This window comes from Ranitomeya variabilis, chromosome 6, assembly GCF_051348905.1.
Source record: "Ranitomeya variabilis isolate aRanVar5 chromosome 6, aRanVar5.hap1, whole genome shotgun sequence".
Taxonomy (NCBI): domain Eukaryota; kingdom Metazoa; phylum Chordata; class Amphibia; order Anura; family Dendrobatidae; genus Ranitomeya; species Ranitomeya variabilis.
In genome coordinates, this window is record NC_135237.1 from 386333502 (window position 1) to 386359395 (window position 25894).

The following is a 25894-nucleotide window of genomic DNA, read 5'->3' on the forward strand; positions in this document are numbered from 1 at the left end:
TGGCAGGGTCCTCGCTCCTCCTGTACCAGTTGTGACTTGTATTGATTAAGATTATTGTACCTGTTTTTCTATTATGTATACCCCTCCTCACATGTAAAGCGCCATGGAACAAATGGAGCTATAATAATAATAAATAATAATAATAATAAGTGACACATTGCTAAATTCAGTGTTTTAATCCCTATTTCATGATGTCTTCAGATTATATAGCTAAAACCTGCTGACAGATTTCCTCTAAATGTTATACTCAGTAGGGTTTACCAGGATTTTGGACAAAAGTCTGCAGTGACTTTATGTACACACACTGTCACGATTCTGCAGTATTGCTGAAGTGAGCCAGCGATCGCATGACTTCATGTATGCGATCTTCATGCTCATTGACTAAATGCACTCAGTTCCTTTCCATAGAAGGGAAATGGGAGAAGGTGAACACATTTAGTTGGCACGTGACCACAAGTATGCAACATGCAAGCAGTCATGTGATTGTCCATTCATCAGCAATGCCCTGGAATCATGACAGCGTGCACACCGTGTGCTGTCACGTTTCATCAGCCTGCAATCACAGAAAGTGATTTCTTGAAGAAGCATTTTGCAATCATATTATTTAGCATTGTGTACTCATACTTGCATTTTTTCCGTTCCACACAATTAATCTCTTTTCTATTAGGTGTATGACATCACATGAATAAAAACAAACTGGTTGAATCCTTCTAAGAGCTATCTAGAAACAGGAAGTCTCTTTTTCCTGCATGAGTAATCATTAGAATTACTGTTCTGTCTCACTGCAAAGTCCCTGGCAGGAAGGAGGACCGGAGCAGCTGGATCAGGAGTTGAGATGAGGAGATGGAGCTGGACTGCCAGGGACTTTGCAGTGATGTAAAATTGTAGTTCTAATGCTGACTCATGAAGGGAAAATAGACCACGGCTCTACCTGGAGCTTAGACTGTTTCATCTAGTCTATTTTTAACCCCTCTGTGACCTTTGACGTACTATCCCGTCGAGGTGACCTGGGCCTATCTGACCCTTGACGGGATAGTACGTCATAGCCGATCGGCCGCGCTCACGGGGGGAGCGCGGCCGATCGCGGCCGGGTGTCAGCTGCATATCGCAGCTGACATCCGGCACTATGTGCCAGGAGCGGTCACGGACCGCCCCCGGCACATTAACCCCCGGCACACCGCGATCAAACATGATCGCGATGTGCCGGCGATGCAGGGAAGCATCGCGCAGGGAGAGGGCTCCCTGCGGGCTTCCCTGAGCCCCCCGCAGCAACGCGATGTGATCGCGCTGCTGCGAGGGTCTTACCTCCCTCCCTGCCTGCTCCAGACCCGGATCCAAGATGGCCGCGGATCCGGGTCCTGCAGGGAGGGAGGTGGCTTCACAGAAGCCTGCTCAGAGCAGGCACTGTGAAGCAGCCTGCACTTCAATCAGATCGGTGAGCTGTCAGAGTGCTATGCAAACTGGCAGATCACCGATCTGTATTGTCCCCCCCTGGGGCAAAGTAAAAAAGTAAAAAAAAAAATTTCCAAATGTGTAAAAAAAAATAAAAAAAAATATTCCAAAATAATGAAAAAAAAAAAATATATTATTCCCATAAATACATTTCTTTACCTAAATATAAAAAAAACAAAACAATAAAAGTACACATATTTAGTATCGCCGCGTCCGTAACGACCCGACCTATAAAACTGGCCCACTTGTTAACCCCTTCAGTAAACACCGTAAGAAAAAAAAAAAAAAAACGAGGCAAAAAACAACGCTTTATTATCATACCGCCGAACAAAAAGTGGAATAACACGCGATCAAAAAGACAGATATAAATAACCATGGTACCGCTGAAAGCGTCATCTTGTCCCGCAAATAACGAGCCACCATACAGCATCATCAGCAGAAAAATAAAAAAAGTTATAGTCCTGAGAATAAAGCGATGCAAAAATAATTATTTTTTCCATAAAATAGTTTTTATCGTATAAAAGCGCCAAAACATAAAAAAAATAATATAAATGAGATATCACTGTAATCGTACTGACCCGAAGAATAAAACTGCTTTATCAATTTTACCAAACGCGGAACGGTATAAACGCCTCCCCCAAAAGAAATTCATGAATAGCTGGTTTTTGGTCATTCTGCCTCACAAAAATTGGAATAAAAAGCGATCAAAAAATGTGACGTGCCCAAAAATGTTACCAATAAAAACGTCAACTCGTCCCGCAAAAAACAAGACCTCACATGACTCTGTGGACCAAAATATGGAAAATTTATAGCTCTCAAAATGTGGTAACGCAAAAAATATGTTTTGCAATAAAAAGCGTCTTTCAGTGTGTGACGGCTGCCAATCATAAAAATCCGCTAAAAAACCCGCTATAAAAGTAAATCAAACCCCCCTTCATCACCCCCTTAGTTAGGGAAAAATAAAAAAAATGTATTTATTTCCATTTTCCCATTAGGGTTAGGGTTAGGGCTAGGGCTTGGGTTAAGGCTACCGTTAGGGTTGGGGCTAAAGTTAGGGTTAGGGTTGGAGCTAAAGTTACGGTTAGGGTTTAGATTACATTTACGGTTGGGAATAGGGTTGGGATTAGGGTTAGGGGTGTGTCAGGGTTAGAGGTGTGGTTAGGGTTACTGTTGGGATTAGGGTTAGGGGTGTGTTTGGATTAGGGTTTCAGTTATAATTGGGGGGTTTCCACTGTTTCGGCACATCAGGGGCTCTCCAAACGCGACATGGCGTCCGATCTCAATTCCAGCCAATTCTGCGTTGAAAAAGTAAAACAGTGCTCCTTCCCTTCCGAGCTCTCCCGTGTGCCCAAACAGGGGTTTACCCCAACATATGGGGTATCAGCGTACTCAGGACGAATAGAACAACAACCTTTGGGGTCCAATTTCTCCTGTTACCCCTAGGAAAATACAAAACTGGGGGCTAAAAAATAATTTTTGTGGGAAAAAAAAGGATTTTTTATTTTCACGGCTCTGCGTTATAAACTGTAGTGAAACACTTGGGGGTTCAAAGTTCTTACAACACATCTAGATAAGTTCCTTGGGGGGTCTAGTTTCCAAAATGGGGTCAATTGTGCGGGGCTTCTACTGTTTAGGTACATTAGGGGCTCTGCAAACGCAATGTGACGCCTGCAGACCATTCCATCTAAGTCTGCATTCCAAATGGCGCTCCTTCCCTTCCGAGCCCTCCCATGCATCCAAACGGTGGTTCCCCCCACATATGGGGTATCAGCGCACTCAGGACAAATTGGACAACAACTTTTGGGGTCCAATTTCTCTTGTTACCCTCGGGAAAATACAAAACTGGGGGCTGAAAAATAATTTTTGTGGGAAAAAATTTTTGTTTTATTTTTACGGCTCTGCATTATAAACTTCTGTGAAGCCCTTGGTGGGTCAAAGCGCTCATCACACATCTAGATAAGTTCCTTAGGGGGTCTACTTTCCAACATGGTGTCACTTGTGGGGGGTTTCTACTGTTTAGGTACATTAGGGGCTCTGCAAACGCAATGTGACGCCTGCAGACCATTCCATCTAAGTCTGCATTCCAAATGGCGCTCCTTCCTTTCCGAGCCCTCCCATGCGCCCAAACAGTGGTTCTCCCCACATATGGTATATCATCGCATTCAGGACAACTTGGACAACAGATTTTGGGGTCCAATTTCTCCTGCTACCCTCGGGAAAATACAAAACTGGGGGCTAAAAAAATAATTTTTGTGGGAAAAAATTTTTGTTTTATTTTTATGGCTCTGCATTATTAACTTCTGTGAAGCCCTTGGTGGGTCAAAGCGCTCAAAACACATCTAGATAAGTTCCTTAGGGGGTCTACTTTCCAAAATGGTGTCACTTGTGGGGGGTTTCAATGTTTAGGCACATCAGTGGCTCTCCAAACGCAACATGGCGTCCCATCTCAATTCCTGTCAATTTTGCATTGAAAAGTCAAACGGTGCTACTTCCCTTCCGAGCTCTCCCATGCGCCCAAACAGTGGTTTATCGCCACATATGGGGTATCAGCGTACTCAGGACAAATTGTGCAACAACTGTTGGGGTCCAATTTCTTCTCTTACCCTTGGGAAAATAAAAAATTGGGGGCGAAAAATAATTTTTGTGAAAAAATATGATTTTTTATTTTTACGGTTCTGCATTATAAACTTCTGTGAAGTACTTGGTGGGTCAAAGTGCTCACCACACCTCTAGATAAGTTCCTTAGGGGGTCTACTTTCCAAAATGGTGTCACTTGTGGGGGGTTTCAATGTTTAGGCACATCAGGGGCTCCCCAAACGCAACATGGCGTCCCATCTCAATTCCAGTCAATTTTGCATTGAAAAGTCAAACGGTGCTACTTCCCTTCCGAGCTCTCCCATGCGCCCAAACAGTGGTTTATCGCCACATATGGGGTATCAGCGTACTCAGGACAAATTGTACAACAACTTTTGGGGTCCAATTTCTTCTCTTACCCTTGGGAAAATAAAAAATTGGGGGCGAAAAATAATTTTTGTGAAAAATATGATTTTTTATTTTTACGGTTCTGCATTATAAACTTCTGTGAAGTACTTGGTGGGTCAAAGTGCTCACCACACCTCTAGATAAGTTCCTTATGGGGTCTACTTTCCAAAATGGTATCACTTGTGGGGGGTTTCAATGTTTAGGCACATCAGGGGCTCCCCAAACGCAACATGGCGTCCCATCTCAATTCCAGTCAATTTTGCATTGAAAAGTCAAATGGCGCTCCTTCGCTTCCGAGCTCTGTCATGCGCCCAAACAGTGGTTTACCCCCACATATGGGGTATCGGCGTACTCAGGACAAATTGTACAACAAATTTTGGGGTCCATTTTCTCCTGTTACCCTTGGTAAAATAAAACAAATTGGAGCTGAAGTAAATTTTTTGTGAAAAAAAGTTAAATGTTCATTTTTATTTAAACATTCCAAAAATTCCTGTGAAGCACCAGAAGGGTTAATAAACTTCTTGAATATGGTTTTGAGCACCTTGAGGGGTGCAGTTTTTAGAATGGTGTCACACATGGGTATTTTCTATCATATAGACCCCTCAAAATGACTTCAAATGAGATGTGGTCCCTAAAAAAAAATGGTGTTGTAAAAATGAGAAATTGCTGGTCAACTTTTAACCCTTATAACTCCCTAACAAAAAAAAATTTTGGTTCCAAAATTGTGCTGATGTAAAGTAGGCATGTGGGAAATGTTACTTATTAAGTATTTTGCATGACATATCTCTGTGATTTAAGGGCATAAAAATTCAAAGTTGGAAAATTGCAAAATTTTCAAAATTTTCGCCAAATTTCCATTTTTTCTGCAAATAAACGCAGGTAATATCAAAGAAATTTTACCACTATCATGAAGTACAATATGTCACGAGAAAACAATGTCAGAATCGCCAAGATCCGTTGAAGCGTTCCAGAGTTATAACCTCATAAAGGGACAGTGGTCAGAATTGTAAAAATTGGCCCGGTCATTAACGTGCAAACCACCCTTGGGGGTGAAGGGGTTAATCATGTGATGTCATAAACTTATACGAAAAGAGAAGAATTAACTAGATAAAAGGGCAAAATTAGCAATTGTAAGTAAATAGTGTAATACAAGATGATGACTAAAATACAGTGCCTTGCGAATGTATTCACCCCCTTGCCATTTTTTTCGCATTTTTCTACATCAAAACAACCTGGATTTTTAGTTTTTTTTAAGGTTTGCATCAGTTCATGCAAAGAACATGCCTACAACTATGAAAATAGTGTTTTCTTGTGTTTGTAAAGCAAACAACAAATACGACAAAATCACTGAAAACTTCAGTGTGCATAGCTATTCAACCCTAAGGTCAGTACTTTGTGGAGCCTCCGTTTGCAGCAATAACAGCCGTAAGTCGCTTTGGATTATTCAGGGCATTTTATTTCCTTCAACTATGTGAACACCATAGTGGGTTGAAAGTACACACCCAAAAAGCTTCAAGAAATGAAATGCCCAGTTGAATGGTAAATAATTTACCACATAAGGCATTAATTTTGGCACCCTACAGTATATCTACACAATGGGAGAGGAGAAAATAAAAACTGGTAAAACATTTTTATCTACATTCCTGCTACTATATGCAATCCTGTATAGGTTATAAGATCAAAAATTGTGAAAGATCCTTTTTAAGAATAAACAGATGTGGTGATGTGACTTCAGATTAATTATACATTCTAATGAAACCTTTATAATTAAATTACTCAACAATATAATTTTGTTCTTTGAGCTGATACTTTAGGAAATAAAGTTTGCAACTAAACAACAATTTTTGCCAACCCATTATATTTGTTATATGAGCTTAACCTTAGCTTGGTTATGATCAATGACTTCAGTTTCCTCTCCTTTCTGTACCAATCTGTTACTGTTATTTTGTTCATTGTAATATATATTTGTATTTTGTAATTAACACATTTACAGCACCATGGAATCAATCGTGCTCTAAAATAGACAAAATAATAATAATAATAATAATAATAATAATGTAGGGACACAGTCCCTAGTTCAAGTGATGTGTCACTTACTGGGCCACTTGCTGTACTTTTGATAACATTTTGGTTCTGCTGACGATTCCAATTCTCTGAATGCTGAGCTCTGTTAAACACTGTCCACCACTGATGTACAATGTGCATAAGCAGGAAACTGCCAATCAGTGGTGAGGGTTAGGGTTCTACAGAGCTTATGATTATAGAGAACTGCATGAAAGCAAGTTACTTGTCCTTTGGTGATAATCACCTGCTTATAAACTAGTGATTATATCAAAACTACAGCAAACATCCCAGTAAGGGACACAACACTGGAATCAGAGTCTCTGTCTCTATATTATACTGCTCTTAGGGTTGGTGGCAATAATCTGGTGACAGGTTCCCTTTAAGCAGGGAGATATAAAAGAAAGTTAGACACATAGAAAGTCCTTCATTAACAGTAGAGTCTATGATCTCATATATTTTGACATCCATATTCTTCTATCTAATATATGAAGCTGAATATATGTGTGTGTGTATGATGTGTGTATGTCCGGCATTGGCATCTGCACCGTCGCAGCTACAGCCACAAAATTTTGCACAGTCACACGTCTGGACCCCGAGAGCGTCATAGGATATGTTGTGAGGTGAACACCACGCGCAAAACTCACCATGCGCAAAACTTGCTGCACACAACTTGCTACACTAACCTGTCACATGCAACTCGACACACAAAAAGTTGCTACACGCATGTCGCCACACAAAACTCATCTCACAAAAGTCGCTACATGCATGTCGCCACACGCAACTCAACACACACAACGTGACACATGAAACTCGCCCTAAAACACACAAGTCTGGTATTATCCTTCAAAAATAAAAATCTGATTAATAAGCAGACAAACTACAAGAGCAACAAATGTACCATATAGGAAATACGGCAGCTGTCAGTCACATGACCTGTCTATTATGTGTATGTATGAGCTAATATATACTGCCAGGGGGGGGCTTCCTGTTGGCTGGGGATTTGTCAGGCTGCCAATTTAGCTTACAAATACTGAGGTAAAAATACTGACCAAATAATGTGTGAACGAGGTCTAACACAGGAGGAGATGACACACAGATGTATACTATATACAGGAGGAGATGACACACAGGTATATACTATATACAGGGGAGATGACACACAGGTATATACTATATACAGGAGGAGATGACACACAGGTATATACTATATACAGGAGGAGATGACATACAGGTATATACTATATACAGGAGGAGAGGACATACAGGTATATACTATATGCAGGAGGAGATGACATACAGGTACATACTATATACTGGGGAGATGACACACAGGTATATACTATATACAGGAGGAGATGACTTACAGGTATGTACTATATACAGGAGGAGATGACATACAGTTATATACTATATACAGGAGGAGATGACACACAGGTATATACTATATACAGGAGGAGATGACATACAGGTATATACTATATAAAAGAGGAGATGACACATAGGTATATACAGGAGGAGATGACATACAGCAGGTATATACTATATACAGGGGAGATGACATACAGGTATATACTTTATACAGGAGATGACATACAGGTATATACTTTATACAGGAGATGACATACAGGTATATAAAATATATAGGAGGAGATTACATACAGGTATATATTATATACAGAAGAGATGACATACAGGTATATACTATATACAGGAGATGACATACAGGTATATACTATATATATATATATATATATATATATATATATATATATATATATATATATATAGGAGGAGATGACATACAGGTATATACTATATACAGAAGAGATGACATACAGGTATATTCTATATACCGGAGGAGATGACACATAGTTATATACAATATACAGGAGGAGATGACATACAGCAGGTATATTCTATTTACAGGGGAGATGAAATACAGGTATATACTATATACAGGGGAAATGACCTACAGGTATATACTATACAAGAGTTGACGTACAGGTGTATACTATATATAAGGAAGATGACAAACAGGTATATACTATATACAGGAGGAGATGACATACAGCAGGTATATACTATTTACAGGGGAGATGACATACAGGTATATACTATAAACAGGAGATGACATACAGGTGTATACTATATATAAGGGAGAAGACAAACATGTATATACTGAGGAGAAAATGAGAGGTGTGAGGTGAAAATGAGAGGTGTGAGGTGAAAATGAAAAGGTGTGAGTGCAAAATTAGAGGAGTGAGGGACAATAGTGGAGTGATCAGAAAATAACGTGAGGTCAAAATGACAAGTGTTAGGGGGGAATAAGAGGAGTGAGTGGTAAATGAGAGGAGTGAGGGGGGAAATAAGAGGAGTGAGGTGCTAAATGAGAGGGGTGATGGTAAAATAAGAGAAGTGAGGTGCTATAACTAACCACAGATATTTACTATGCCCAGGCAACGCTGGGCTCTTCAGCTAGTTTCCTATATAAAAGGATTTATGGCAAAATGGACCCATCAAGCTGTGCTTTGATCCATTACAGAATGGATTTCTCAAATATGTTAAGCGTAAAATGATTCAAGCTACACTCACTGGCCACTTTATTAGGTACACCTGTCCAACTTCTTGTTAACACTTAATTTCTAATCAGCCAATCACATGGCGGCAACTCAGTGCATTTAGGCATGTAGACATGGTCAAGACAATCTCCTGCAGTTAAAACCGAGCATCAGTATGGGGAAGAAAGGTGATTTGAGTGCCTTTGAACGTGGCATGGTTGTTGGTGCCAGAAGGGCTGGTCTGAGTATTTCAGAAACTGCTGATCTACTGGGATTTTCACGCACAACCATCTCTAGGGTTTACTGAGAATGGCCCGAAAAAGAAAAAAAATCCAGAGAGCGGCAGTTCTGTGGGCGGAAATGCCTTGTTGATGCCAGAGGTCAGAGGAGAATGGGCAGACTGGTTCGAGCTGATAGAAAGGCAACAGTGACTCAAATCGCCACCCGTTACAACCAAGGTAGGCCTAAGAGCATCTCTGAACGCACAGTGCATCGAACTTTGAGGCAGATGGGCTACAGCAGCAGAAGACCACACCGGGTACCACTCCTTTCAGCTAAGAACAGGAAACTGAGGCTACAATTTGTACAAGCTCATCGAAATTGGACAGTAGAAGATTGGAAAAACGTTGCTTGGTCTGATGAGTCTCGATTTCTGCTGCGACATTCAGATGGTAGGGTCAGAATTTGGCGTAAACAACATGAAAGCATGGATCCATCCTGCCTTGTATGGAGCATCTTTGGGATGTGCAGCCGACAAATCTGCGGCAACTGTGTGATGCCATCATGTCAATATGGACCAAAATCTCTGAGGAATGCTTCCAGCACCTTGTTGAATCTATGCCACGAAGAATTGAGGCAGTTCTGAAGGCAAAAGGGGGTCCAACCTGTTACTAGCATGGTGTACCTAATAAAGTGGCCAGTGAGTGTATAACATCAGTGTCAATAGAGGCAAAGACTTAATAGCTTTGAGCTCATGTGGTCAAAACTTCGTCAACATGTTATTATTTTGAAATAAAGTATATACTCTTATAAGCTAGCAGTGGTTTTCTATTCAGTCCTGTGTACACTAAATTAATGTTCTTGTTTAGTGTTTGTGCATGGAATATGAGATGACAATCCATAGTTTATATCAAACTTCTTTTTATACCTTGTATAAGCTGCTGTGATTTCAAATAAAAGAAGTAATTTATGCTTGAGAAACAACCATTTACCAAATGTGAGCATTCTGCATGTTCCTAAATGCCCGTCAATCTCTCAAAACGCAGGTAATTAAATAGATTTATCACCAGACTGGTCTCTCAGCAACTTTCCCGTTCTCTGTAGTATTAGTTTTCTAAAACACAGATATTTGTGCTTTGTAGATGTAGAAAAAAGACTGCGTTTATACAGTATATGGAAGCCCATCTGCATTAAATAAAATTTTACTGCACTTCTGCTGTGCTGGATAATTTAGCTATAACATTTTATTTGGCTTCCTGGAAAATATTTTGTTTGCCAAATTGCTACACAATCAGTTTGGCCTGAAGTTTCAATAGCATGCGCCTGTTAGTGCAACTACATGTATTCTGTATATTTAATCTACTTTCATAAAATATAGGTGTTGGATCTATTTTAAATTTATCTCTGACCTTGAGCTAAATCTAAAAACAATTCCACAACCTTTGTCTATTGGCACAATGTGGACTGGGGAAAGGGTAATAGGATTACAATTATGTGCCACACATCTGGGGTTGGCACTGACAGCTTGGGGCCCCTGTGCAAAAAACATGTCTGGGCCCCCCTCCTTTTTTGGTGACACACACACACACATATATATATATATATATATATATATATATATATATATATATATATATATATATATATACTGTGTGTATCTTACATAGTCTCCTTTATTATATATATTGCTGTCCCTTATTGCACAGTGCTGTCTCTTGTTATGTAGAGCTCTGTCCCTTACACATCGGATTTTATAGAGCCCTGTCTTTATTATGTATTGACCTCTCCTGTTAGGCCAGGGTCACACTACCATAAAATATGGACGAGTGCTATGCGAGAAAACATTGCATAGCACTCGGACCAGTGTAACTCTATGGGGCAGCTCACATCTCAATATTTTTTCTCAGGCGTATTCAACATGCGTGTAAAATCGCAGCATGCTGCGATTGTATGTGTATATCGTCTGAGACTCGCCAATGCAAGCCTATGGGTGCGAGAAAAACTCTGACACCACATGGACCATTCATCTAGCTTGAGATAAATACTCACACATTTTCCTCATTTCAGCCCATTGAGCCATTAAATTCAATGGGGAAAAGCAGTGAGAAATGTAGAGCCATACACATTATACAGATGTCATACGGATACATTGGTGCGAGAAAATCGCATCATCGAATTGCAAACGCATTACACACGGATGACCATATGGAGAACACTTGTGAGACTCTCAGCAAGGAGACTCGGAACGATTTTTCATACGTTAAGTGTGACTCCAGCCTTAGATACATAATGCAATGGTGACTAATGGAGCATGGGAAAACTTCTATTCTAATGGAGGAGCTGATGGACTTTAGAGAGAATTATGTAATAAAAGAGGGCGCTGTGAATAGCAAAAATAACAAGAATACACTGTGTAAGGGTCATTCCTATATATAACAAGACATAATACTATGTAATAATGGAATAGCACTGTACATAATAGCAGAAGAAGCTACATAATAAGGGACAACACCATATATAACCAGAGAGGATGATACGTAATAAGGGATGGTATTATACATAATAAAAAAGAAACATTGTAACTAAGTATAGCACTATACATCATAAGTGAGTACACTATATATACTAAGGGACTGTACTATACATAATAAGTGAATACATTATATACTAAGGGACTGTGCTATATATAATAAGTAAGGACACTATATACTAAAGGACTGTGCTATACATAATAAGTGAGTACACTATGTACTAAGGGACTGTGTTGTGAATGGACCTATAAAACTCTACGAGTCTGAATGCTGTCCGATATAAAAAATCTGGCATCACAGAGACATATCACTCAAATGTGAGAATGCAGCCTAAGGGTACCGTCACACATTGAAATTTCCATCGCTACGACGTTACGATTCGTGACGTTCTAGCGATATCGTTACGATATCGCAGTGTCTGACAGCCTACTGCGATCAGACACCCTGCTGAGAATCGTACGTCGTAGCAGATCGTTTGGAACTTTCTTTCGTCGCTTGATCACCCGCTGACATCGCTGGATCGTTGTGTGTGACAGCGATCCAGCGATGTCTTCGCTTGTAACCAGGGTAAACATCGGGTAACTAAGCGCAGGGCCGCGCTTAGTAACCCGATGTTTACCCTGGTTACAAGCGTAAACGTAAAAAAACAAACCGTACATACTCACCCGTCGGTGTCCTTCAGGTCCCTTGCCGTCTGCTTCCTGCTCTGAGTGCCGGCCGGAAAGTGAGAGCAGATCACAGCGGTGCTGCGCTCTGCTCTCACTGTACGGCTGCACTCAGAGCAGGAAGCAGACGGCAAGGGACCTGAAGGACACCGGCGGGTGAGTATGTACTGTTTGTTTTTTTACGTTTACGCTGGTAACCAGGGTAAACATCGGGTTACTAAGCGCGGCCCTGCGCTTAGTTACCCGATGCTTACCCTGGTTACCCGGGGACTTCGGCATCTCTCCAGCGCCGTGATTGCAACGTGTGACCGCAGTCTACGACGCTGAAGCGATGATGATACGACGCTGCGACGTCACGAATCGTGCCGTCGCAGCGATGAAAATTTCAATGTGTGACGGTACCCTAAGGGATTTTACAGATAACAGTATCTCTCCATGTCACACAGTACAGATACAGAATAATCCGGGAACTTATCGCTAACGGCTCATCTCATTACAGTCAATTTCTGGTGCTTCTTCTCCACTTGGTCAGACCTTCTTGTTGACATCTCCCAGTCACAACTCGTCTTTTCATGATGATTGTTGCAGCCCTGAAAATAACAAGGTCATATATATTGTATATTGTATACATGCATGTATATCCCCCTGAATACAGATATGTACTCCACCATTACTATAGTATTAGCCACCCACCAATCAAAATATAAAGTGATAAGCAGCACTGTGCCCTCCCATTAACAATAATCTCCACCCACTAAATATAAATTATTCAGTCTGTGGCTCTCCCCAATTATTTTTAAGACTATGTGCACACGCTGCATTTTTGTTACACAAATGATGCAAGGTTTTACAGTAAAAGCAAGTGAAAGAGATCCCTGAAGTCTCATGCGCACGTTGCTTATTTTTTCCTTGCAGATTTGCATCCAATTAAAATCAGCATAATGTCAATTCTTGCAGCGTAATACACAATTACTAATGAGTAGGGAAAATATGCAGCAAATGCATGTCAAAATCGTGGCAAAAAATGTATTTTTTGCAGTGCTTTTCCTGCCAACACATTAGGATATGCAGCGCAATTTTCGCTTGAAAATCCTGAGTGTGTGCACATTGACTTAGTCCCTGTCCTGTCTCCGCCATCATTCATTATAAGTCCTTAATAGCATCATAATGAATTTGGGGGCGGGAGAAGACATTTTTAGGTACTGAGCATTCTCCGCCACCTCCCAATTCATTACAAGTCCCTGATAGCGTCTTCTCCCACCTTATAGCCTCCTCTTCCACTCCCCAATAAATTTTAAGTTCCTGATAGCATCACAATGAATTGTGAAATGGGGAGAACGCCAACAGGGACTTGGCACCCTTTCCACCACCCATATCTTTCATCCTCTACTTCCTCCCCCTGTTTGTAAACCCTCCTTCCTGCCATCTCAATTCTCCACCCTTCTCATTGGCATCTCCCCAACCTACATCATTGTCCTCTCCCCTATCTCCATCATTGCCTTCTCCACCTCCATCATGGTCTTCTCCGCACCTCCACCATTGTCCTGTCCCTCACCTCCATCATTGTCCTTCCTCCACCTCCATCATTGTTCTCCCCCACCTCCATCATTGTTTTCTCCTACCTCATCATTGCCTTCTCCCCCACCTCCATCATTACCTTCAACCCCACCTCCATCACTGTTCTTTCCCCACCTCCATCATTGCCATCTCCAGCACCACTATTATCGTCCTCCCTCACTTCTATCATTGTGTTTCCCACCTTCATAATTGTTCTCCCCTACCTCCATCATTGCCCTCTCCCCCACCACCATCACTGTCCTCCGCCATCCCCATCATTGTCCTCTCCACCATCCACAACATTTTTCTCTTCTCCCCAACCACCCTTGATTGTCATGGACCTTCTCCCCAGTGTATTCTTTAAAAAAAAACAAATACCACCACTCACATACCACCGCTCACCTCTCCATCCGTTCCCCAGCAGCATCTTTGTTTCTGACACAGGCACTCTCTGCTGCTTGCTGACATCATCCAGCCATGCGTTCCTGTTTCAGACAGAAAGCACCAGGCAGGAAGTAGAGGATGGATTCCTGCAACTCTGTTCCACTGCCATTTTCTCCTGTAGGCAGCAGAGCTGCAGGGATTGCTCCCTGCCCACCGCACATGAGGGCAATATGTCCATGGTCCCTCCGGAGCCTTGGGTACTGAGAAACAGGCCAGATTGCCTTGATTACTAGCCACCCTGCAAGGGCCCCCCTGCACCTCCGGACTCCGATGCAGCTGCACAGACGGTATGTCCGGCCCTGCCACACATGATATTTATATTGCTACATAGAACATTTTTGGATAAAACACAAATTCATATGTATTGCTTGGAATTTCAAGATGTCAGTGCAAATACTATGGTATGTAGCTTACAATTTATCTCACTTGTAGAATTTTGCATATTTTTTATATTATCTATACAGCAAATATTAACTATTCCTTTCTAAAATTATAAAATAAGTTCTGGCATCAGTTTCCTTCTGGTGTTTCTTTATCATGCTGAAGGGAAAGAACAATGAATTGTCACATACTGTGTATATTGTAATGAAATGTTATACAGTAGAGTTCCATTAAGTTCACATGTTATGTCACTTGTAATTTATGTCATTTCTAATAGTTATTATGCTGCTTACACGTTTAAATTTAGGCATTAAGTTTTCCGTTTTCCTGCCCATTCCTAATTGCGAAAATTAGGATTTTACCAGAATTTAGGGGAATGGGGAAATGATCCTACAAATTCCTATGGAAATGTTTACAGTTTTGCTGCATTACAACCTTCAATAAAAAAGGATTTAAATTTTCATTTTAAATAATACACTATAACAAAATAGTCAAAATTGTTTCAGTGGAGTGAAAAAATATATTATTTAGATAATACATAATTAAGTAAAGCCTAAAATAGTAGTGAGTTCATTTTTAGTCAAGCCATTTGCTTTAGGGTCTGTTTAAACCAATCAACTTCATAAGTCACATCATTCGTTGATTAATGTCCCCCTGAGAGCAATCAAAGTGCCACATTATCTGTCTCTTGGTCTTCAACACCATTAAGCAAGCAAACATGAAGACAAGAGAGCTCTTCAAACAGGTCAAACATGGAGAAGAAAAGACTAGGATTGGGTAATAAAAAATATCCTAAACTTTGAACATACTTTTGTACTATGAAAAAACATAAGAAAACATGATTGGAGATCACCAAACTACATGTTCACTGGTCATTCTATACGGCACCAGAACATTTATCATGCACCCACATAAGTATAATAACTCATGAATATATCATTTATCAGGAGGACAATGAGTCAATAATTTATACCAACCATATTGTTTAAATTTAACAAATGTTTTTATTCAATAACATCAATTATAACCATTATAAAAAAACATTATAAAAAAGTACATGGGTCGCATATATCATGTGAATCACATCAAAGTGTTAAATATGACCCAGGAAAGAACGTGCAGGACAGAAATAAATGAACTGTTTGTAGTTATTTCAATGATTCATACTAAGTGATGTGATGTGCCTGCTCAAATGAGTCTACTACTGGGTTGAAATTACAATCCCTCGTACTCGCAACGACATCACCCGTATCTCATAGTCCAAGCTCATAGTCAAGTAACCCCTTGACGCAGGCCGGAACGTGACTTTGGACCTGATTATGGGTAATTATTGCCACTAATATGGTATATATATAAGGAAATATGAGCTTGGACTATGAGATACAGGTGATGTCGTTGCGAGTACGAGGGATTGTAATTTCAACCCAGTAGTAGACTCATTTGAGCAGGCACATCACATCACTTAGTATGAATCATTGAAATAACTACAAACAGTTCATTTATTTCTGTCCTGCACGTTCTTTCCTGGGTCATATTTAACACTTTGAGGTGATTCACATGATATATGAGACCCATGTACTTTTTTATAATGGTTTTTTATAATGGTTATAATTGATGTTATTGAATAAAAACATTTGTTAAATTTAAACAATATGGTTGGTATAAATTATTGACTCATTGTCCTCCTGATAAATGATGTTCACTGGTCATATGGCACAAACCAACACTTCCCATAACTTCAAAAACAACATCCCAACAGTATAACGTGGTGGTTGCAATATCATGCTATGGGGATGCTTTTCATTGGCAAGAATTGCAAATACAAAGCAGGATTGAAGAACTGGTTTTAGTGAATTAAACCTCATTCATTTTTTCTCTATTGTATTCCAAAATGTATAGCATTAACGTGAAAGCTTTGCTTTATAGTAGTAACAGTAAACATGCTGTGTCTACTCTCGCTGTACTGTGAATGAGAGGTTTATTTGCATATTTTTAGCTCTAGGGAATGTGGCTTAAATATCCATATTATTGGTTCCATTTAGTGCGGCATAGTCTATAATGCTCTAAGTGTTGACTATATTGACAAATCCTGACAAGGTGATGGGTGATTTGTCTATGTCAGCATTCTGCTTTCTGTTCTAAGCACCAAGTGCATGTAAAACATTTAAAGCCTACAATACAAATATATGCAAAGTAGCATAAAGAAGATAATATCATCACTATATGCGATGAAAGAACTTGAGCTCTCTCTAAAAGCTAACAATTATTTAATGGTTTAAATAGAAAACATCTCCCCTGCCAATAGAATGTGTATTGAAAAAAATACACCATAACTTCCTGGCAAACTATTGGCCAGTAACAATTATTGAAGGACATTAAAAAAAAGAAATATAGAAGTGCTTATATATTGGTTTTCACTGTTTGTTAACATCTAGCCACAAATTATAATTTTACTGTTGTCATTGATCATTTGCAATTAATATTTTTTTATGTAAAAACATACAACCCTCAAGAAAACACTAGCTAGTACAATATAGAAAAATGCCAATAGCCACTAAAGGGTCATTCCCATCATAGAAAGTTGTAGTTTGATAACTAATACCAAGAACAGGGTTCTAAATTTCTTAAAGAATTAAGTAGTGGCTGCGTAGACATTTCATGGCTTCATTTTTTTCTCTATGTGAATGTAGAAGATACATAAACTTTGTACTCATCTTCCCGACAAGCCGTATGGAGAATTAAAGAAACTTTGACTACTGATTTAATTGATAATTTATTAGTATATGTCAATTTCACATTTTGTGTGTAAATAAACTATTAAAGAATTGTTATAAGGTCAAATACCTAAGTAAAGTTCTGAGGGGATAACTCAACTAAACATTTTTCTAGCTATCATATTTCTGTCAAATTCATATATGTACCAAATAATTGGACCAATAGCTTCCTATTTCATCATCATGTGGCAAGAAGGGATACCTGACTATAATAAATTTACTTTTTGTATTTCAATTTATACTCAACTTGAGCAAAAATCTAAATATCTCATTGCCAATTTGTAGAATATTTTAAGACTCACTCATACTTTCCTAGAAATTATTCTATCAAGCCACATGCTGGACTAATCTTTATACATTAACATTTAACACAACATGTATATTCCAATATTTGGAACATTTTGAACACTTAATTTTTAGAGAACACCCACAGAAAAGGCTGGAGAAAATTTTATGCAGATCTATAAAATTATGCTTTATATGGTTGATAAGAACGTTTCACAAAAAATATGTTTAGCAGGTATGCTTCAGATAAAGTTAAATTTATATTGCTTATCCATCCATTCAGGAAGCCTAATGGGTGTTTTTAGAGATTAATGAATTTGTAGAAATTATATTTGTTAGATTCGCCCAAATTCCAGTTTGTTCAACATGAATCAGTTTGCTGATAATAGCTGTATATTATACTCTGAGGTCTCTCTGGACTCATTAATAACCAAAGGGGTTAAAAATATATACAATGTTATACTCACCTCATCTCGTATCTGATCTATTGCTGGAGCAACCACATGGTCCTCCATTTGCTTGCTTAATACCTTCAGCTTCAGCCATCTCTTCCATTTTCAGTCTTCCTCAGTCTTTGGCAACTCCACTTTAGTGCCCACTAGGTCTCACACAACGTCATGACATCACTTAAGGGTTAGCAGGTAATGGATCGCGTCACTCCATAAACAAATTGGTGTGCAAGTAGGTTTCCAATCTGTAAGTCTAGATATTCGGAAAAAAAAACCGTGCCACTCAGTGGTATGCAGTGAAATTACGGAATTATTTATTCATGCAATCCAAAAATATTCAGAGCAACTAACGCTTCGACCCTGAACTGGGAACTTCATCAGAATGGAGCGGATTGCTGTGGGGATTATGAATGGTTATTTGCAAGCAGTGCTATAATGAATGTTGCTACCTTCACTAGATGTGTGTCATCACCATCTAAGGGCCTAAGTAGACCAAAGTAGACTATCTGCACCATCTAAGGGCCTGTCAGTGCTGGAGGGAAGAAGCAAGCCAGTGGAGGATGAGATGGGGAGCTGAAGTGCCAGGACAGGTGAGGGATGAGGTGAGATGAGGTGAATGTAATAGATTTTGACCCTTTCCCAGACCAAAAAATAAACAACCTAAATGATGAGCAGCAGGTCTCCATTTTACTTTATTCAAGCATATCAAATTGCAGAAAATCCGGGTTCTGTAGAATGCAACTTTTATTTTTCCAAACCTTCCACACAGTACATTAACTATATTATAATGCAGAAAGACATCTTGAAGAAGAAAACTGTAACTTGACATCTAATACAGATCACACCATTTAACATGCCAGGTTAGGTGTCAAATTATATTTTTCTGCATAAATATATGTTGTTACATTAAATGTGTATTATATTAAAAATTCTCCATCTGTAGGACAGCTGACCACACATATTAGGAGCAATAGAGATCTAGCATTGTAAAAATAGCACTATTCATAAAAAAAATCCTATAAATATAGGTAGCAATTGCAGTGCACTGTTCAGTATATTGTTTTTATTATCTTGATTTTTCACTTCAGAACAACATGTATCCCTCCATTGGTCAAACAACCTTTCTTGTTCCTACAAAGGTTAATTTTTGCACATTGTCTTTGTGCCGTGCTGGAAGTATTGAGCTGAAAAATGTATGACCATTCAGAAGTCTACAGTCAGAAACAAAATTCAAATAAATTGATTACTGTGTCACAGTCATTATTAAAAACTCTTTTGAAGCGTGACAGAAGCAGACTGGCTACATTATTATTCAAGTCACAGTCTAAACCTCCAGATGAAACTGTGAAGCCGCCATTTGTTGTACACGAGAAAAAAAACAAACATCCACAGCCAGATGTTATCTAATAGTTAATGTCCGAGATGTAGAGCTCTGATTTTAATACGCAGGTAATTACTATGATAATAACATATCAAACATCATCTCTAGTTTTGTTTTTATGAAAGTAATAATTCTGATTGTTTATTCTAAGTATTGTTTTATCAGCAACTCTGTATAAACTGCATCAGGATGATACTGACACCACAATGCTATACATCATAGGGGGAATAAAAAGAAGAGTCTATAGCATTACATGTTGTGTGTAAATTATGCAATATAGCATTACTATAGCATTATTAATTTATTAATGAGGTCTGTTTTTCTATTTTCTTCTAAACATAGGGAATGAGTTAAATGCCAAGAGGAAGAAAGAGAGAGAAGAAAGGGAGGTAAAGAGGGAAAGAGAGAGAGTGGGAGAGAAAGACATAGGGAGAGAGAACATTAAAGAGTAAGGAGGTATATATTTATTTATGTCCGTGCAAATATATAATTGTATATCTAAATATACAGTATAGATAGATTCAGGTATACACTGTGTTCAGCATAAGTCAGTACACCTCCTTTGAAAAGTAAGATTTTAATCAATATCTCTCTGATCACAAGATCAGTTTAAATTTTTTTTGACAAGGCCAAGTTTCGAAGAACATTTTTTAACCTATAACCCGCCTCCATGATTTTTAAGGCCAGCACCAACTCTTCTAGGCACTGAATGAACAAGTTGGTGACATATTGCAACATGTATCTTTTTCCATTCTTCAGCAACGACTTCTTTTAGAGCCTGGATGCTGCATAGAGAGTGATGATCAGTTTGATTCTTCAGAAATCCCCAAAGATGTTGGATTGGGGTCACACCAGGTTGCACACTTGGCCACTGAATCACTTTCACCCTGTTCATCTTCAGAAATGCAATGCCTGTTTTTGATCATTGCCATGGTGGAAAAGTGCATATCTACCAAGGGCATGAAGTGATGGTAGCATCTCTTTCAATATAGAGCAGTACATTTCTGAATTCATGATAATATTAACCACTTCAAAACCTATGATGCATAGGTATGTCATAGTTCACCTCCACCTCTTTGATACTGGCTCCAGCGCAAAGCCTGCATGTTTTCTCATGCATGACAGCTGATTTCATCAGCTGATATCTGCCCCTAACAGCTGCAGGTGGAATCGTGATCTACCTGTGGCTTTTAACATGTTAAATGCCACTGTCAATCTCTGTCAATGGCGTAACAAGAAATAAAATCAAAACGCCAGAATTAGGTTTTTTAGTTGCCGCAACATTGCACTAAATGCAATAACAGGCAATCAATACATCATATCCAACCCAAAATGGTATGAATGAAATGTCAGCTCAGCGCTCAAAAACTAAGCCCTTACCTACCCTCAGATCCCAAAAAATTGAGATGCTACAGGTCTTGGAAAATGGCGCTATTTATTTATTTTTATACAAATTTTAGATTTGTTTCATCATTTAAATAAAAAAGAGTATATTCATGTTTGGTATCTACAAAATTGTAATAACCTGGAGAATCATAATGGCAAATCAGTTTTAGTATTTAGTGAACACGGTAAAAAAACAATTGTGGAATTGTACTTTTTTTTGCAATTTCACCGCAATTGGAATTTTTTGGCCAGTTTTCCAGTGCACTATATGGTGAAATCAATGGTGTTGTCCAAAAGTACAACAAAAACAAAGCCATCGCATGGGCATATTGATGGAAAAATAAAAAAGTTATGGCATCCAAGGTGGTGAAGGGGGTTAATGAAATGTACCTCCATTACCCCAGGAGCACTAGTGCAGCACAACTGCTTGGGTTTTGCAATAATTCCACCCCTCTGCCCTGAGCTGACTGTGCAGTGATTGACAGCTCAGTTGTCCAGTTTAGTACAATGGCGTGCTAATCTGTCTGTGTTTTGATTGACAGCTCGGCTATCCAATCTGAGACTGGGAAGTGCTGAGCTCTCATCATGTGCTTTCAGTTTCCATAAATACAGGGGCATTCTGTAATGCTGTAGATAAGCCCCGATGTAACCTGAAAGATGAGAAATAAAGGTTAGATTATACTCACCCAGGGCCGGTCCCGATGCGATCCGGTCAGATGGGAGTCGCGTTCCAGGTCGAGCGCCTCCTATCTTCATTTGATGATGTCCTCTTCTTGTCTTCTTTCTGCTGCTCCAGTGCAGGCATACTTTGTCTGCCCTGTTGAGGGCAGAGCAAATTACTGCAGTGCGCAGGTGCCGGGAAAGGTCAGAGTGCCCCGGTGCCTGCGCACTTCAGTACTTTGTTCTGCCCTCAATAGGGCAGAAAAAGTACGCCTGCGCCAGAGCCGCTGCAAGAAGACAAGAGGACTTTATTGAATGAAGATAGGAGGCGCTGGACCCGGTTCACGATGCTCATCGGACCAGACCACACCGGGACCGCCCGTGGGTGAGTATAATCTAACCTTTATTTCTCATCTTTCAGGTTCCATTGGGGCTTATCTACAGCATTTCAGAATGCTGTAGATAAGCCCCTGATGCCGGTGGGCTTAGCTAAGATACGAATTTTGGGCTGACAGAGTCCCTTTAAAAGCCACAGGTGTATCGCGATTCCACACATAGCTGTTGCGGGCACATGTCAGCTGTATAAATCAGCTGACAAGTGCCTGGAAAGGTGCCTTCAATTTTGTATAAATCCCCAACAGTGTCACCAGAAAAGCACCATCAAACCTCCTCCTCCATGCTTCACGGTGGGAAGTCAAAGATCCCCAAAGATAAAAGTCTAAGGGAGTCAGATCCGAGAGACCTTGGTGGCCATTCAACTAGCCCATGATGACCAATCCACTTTCCAGGAAACTGTTCATTTAGGATTGCTCAGACCTGACACTCAAGATGGTGCACCACCACATTGTGGGTGTCAGGTCCTGGAAAGTGGATTGGTTGTCATGGGCCAGTTGTATGGCCACCAAGGTCTCCCAACCTGACCCCCTAAGACTTTTATCTTTGGGGTCATCTGAAGGCAATTGCGTATGCTGTGAAGATACGAGATGTGCAGCATCTGAAACAACGGATGCTGGAAGCCTGTGCTAGCATTTCTTCTGCGGTGCTGCTATCAGTGTGTCAAGAGTGGGAGAAGAGGGTTGCATTGACAATCCAACAAAATAGGCAGCACTTTGAACACATTTTATAAGTGGTCATAAACTTGTAAATAACTCATGAAAGTATAAAGTTATGTTAAAACCAAGCACACCATTGTTTTTATTGTCAAATTCTCAATAAGTTTTATGTGTCACATGACCCTCTTCCCATTGAAAAAAATAAAGTTGAATCCAAAATGGCCGATTTCAAAATGGCTGCCATGATCACCTCCCATCTTGAAATATTTCCCCCCTCTCATATACTAATGTGCCACAAACAGGAAGTTGATATCACCAACCATTCCCATTTTATTTAGGTGTATCCATATAAATGGCCCACCCTGTACATGGGGTTGGGACCATCAGTTGTGTTGTGCAGAAGTCTGGTGGATACATAGCTGATAGGCCTACTGACTAGACTCTTAGAATTTGTATTATGGCCAGAAAAAAGCAGCTAAGTAAAGAAAAACGAGTGGCCATCATTACTTTAAGAAATGAAGGTCAGTCAGTCCTAAAATTTGGGAAAACATTGAAAGTGTCCCCAAGTGCAGTGGCAAAAACCATCAAGCACTAAAAAGAAACTGGCTCACAAGAACTACCCCAGGAAAGGAAGACCAAGAGTCAGCTCTGCTTCTGAGGATAAGTTTATCCGAGTCATCAGCCTCAGAAATCGCAGGTTAACAGCAGCTCAGATTAGAGACCAGGTCAATGCGACACATAGTTCTAGCAGCATAGCAGCAGACACATCTCTACAACAACTTTTAAGAGAAGACTTTGTGTAGCAGGCCTTCATGGTAAAATAGCTGCTAGAAAACCACTGCTAAGGATAGGCAACAAGCAGAAAAGACTTGTTTGGGCTAAAGAACACAAGGAATGGACATTAGACCAGTGGAAATCTGTGATTTGGTCTGATGAGTCCAAATTTGTGATCTTTGGTTCCAACCACTGTCTTTGTACGACACAGAAAAGGTGAACGGATGAACTCTACATGCCTGGTTCCCACCATGAAGCATGGAGGAGGAGGTGTGATGGTGTGGGGTGCTTTGCTGGTGACACTGTTGGGGATTTTTTCAAAATTGAAGGCATACTGAAGCAGCATGGCTACCACATCATCTTGCAGCGGCATGCTATTCCATCCAGTTTGCGTTTAGTTGGACCATCATTTATTTTTCAACAGGACAATGACCCCAAACCACCTCCAGGCTGTGTAAGGGCTATTTGACCAAGAAGAAGAGTGATGGGGTGCTACACCAGATGACCTGGCCTCCACAGTCACCAGACCTGAACCCAATCGAGATGGTTTGGGGTGAGCTGGGCCGCAGAGTGAAGGCAAAAGGGCCAACAAGTGCTAAGCATCTCTGGGAACTCCATCAAGATTGTTGGAAGACCATTCCCGGTGACTACCTCTTGAAGCTCATCAAGAGAATGCCAAGAGTGTGCAAAGCAGTCATCAAAGCAAGTCATCAATATTCTAGGCTACTTTGAAGAACCTAGAATATAAGACATCATTTCAGTTGTTTCACACTTTTTTGTTAAGTTTATAATTCTACATGTGTTAATTCATAGTCTTGATGACTTCCGTGTGAATGTACAATTTTCATAGTCATGAAATACAGAAAAATCTTTAAATGAGAGGGTGTGTCCAAACTTTTGGTCAGTACTGTATATATATATATATATATATATATATATATATATAGTAGTCTAAAAGTTGGTGGACAGTATGTGTAATAGGGTTATGAAGGGGGAGATTTATAGCAACCAATCAGATTCCACTTTTTATTCTTCACAGACTCTCTGGAAAATGAAAGGTTGAATCTGATTGGTTGCTAAGAGCAACTGAGTTAGTTTCACAGATCCAGTTTTCACAGATAAATCTCCCCCAAATCGGTTTTCTTTTCAGATTAATTCAGATAACCCATAATGGCAAATAATTTAAATACAGATCAAATAAAATGGATTTTAAAAGAGTATTGGAAATCTCAAAATGCTGAAACAGTTAGAGCATATTGGTTGAAACATTTGGTACTCAATCCCCAAACCATTTACCGCATTCGTGACAAATTTGATTCGACCCAAAACAGCCTGTACAGAAAATAAGAAACAACTTGTTGCTGAAACATTTGTTCAGAGTCCAAAAAAGTCTACCAGAAGAGTCTCTTTAGAATTTGGAATTTCACAAGCTTCCATCATGCGAATCCTGTAATCTATTGGGTGGAAAGCTTATCGTCCATGTCTAATTCATGGTTTATTGGAGGATGATCAAGACAGGAGGCTGCAATTTAGTGAGATTATGCTTAATGAAATTGAAAAAAATCCAGAAATTTTAGATAACATTATGTGGAGTGATGAAGCTTCTTTCAAATTATCTGGCCATATTAACAAACAAATTGTATTTACTGGTATAATGAGAACGTGCATTTAACATTAGAGCAACAGCTAAATGAGCCTGGTGTCAATGTTTGGGGAGGTAATTCAAGTTTTGGTGTTTTTGGACCATTTTTTTATGGAACAGTCACAGGACATAAGTATCTAGAAATTCTAATGAATCAAGTTGTTCCCCAGTTACAGCAACAGCCTAATTCAAATAACCTTTATGTCAGGACTCTGAACATTTTTATTACCTTTTGTGCATTACTGCCCTTTTCCAAGATGGCGTCTTTGGTCTCATGTGCACTGTGTCTTCCCGCTATAAAACTCCACACCAGCCTTCAGTGCGTGATAGAGTATTCTGCCTTGCATCCAGCTCCTGACTCTGGTGACTCCCTGGCTATATACCTGCTCCTGTGAACCTGTGTGGTGATCCTGCTACTCTGCTCTGAGTTCCTGCTACATACACCAGTTCCAGTAATCCTCCTTCATCTGCTGCTCGTCTTTACTTCCATCTGCATTTGCTGGACGTGTAAGCTGTTTCTGCTCTGCAAGAACCTGAGACTATTACCCAGACCTCCCTGGTTGAGCTAAGATATTATTTGAACTGCCTTATAAGCATATCTATCTGTGTTTTGGACTAAGCAAGGACTTATTTGTGTC

General features: G+C 39.7%; 1 protein-coding gene across 4 annotated transcripts in view; it reads left to right on the forward strand.

Annotated features, from left to right (window-relative positions):
- Nucleotides 1-25894, forward strand: part of NETO1 (neuropilin and tolloid like 1) — a 358129-nt gene that overhangs the window by 58470 nt on the left and 273765 nt on the right. The window contains exon 5 of one of the 4 annotated variants that reach the window (XM_077270103.1): nucleotides 25608-25891. The exons of the other annotated variants lie outside the window; for them this stretch is intronic. Within the exon in view, the coding sequence (XP_077126218.1) occupies nucleotides 25608-25651 (44 nt within the window). The 3' untranslated portion in view covers nucleotides 25652-25891. Of the gene's footprint in view, nucleotides 1-25607; nucleotides 25892-25894 lie in introns of those variants that run through there. 4 annotated transcript variants of the gene reach the window in all.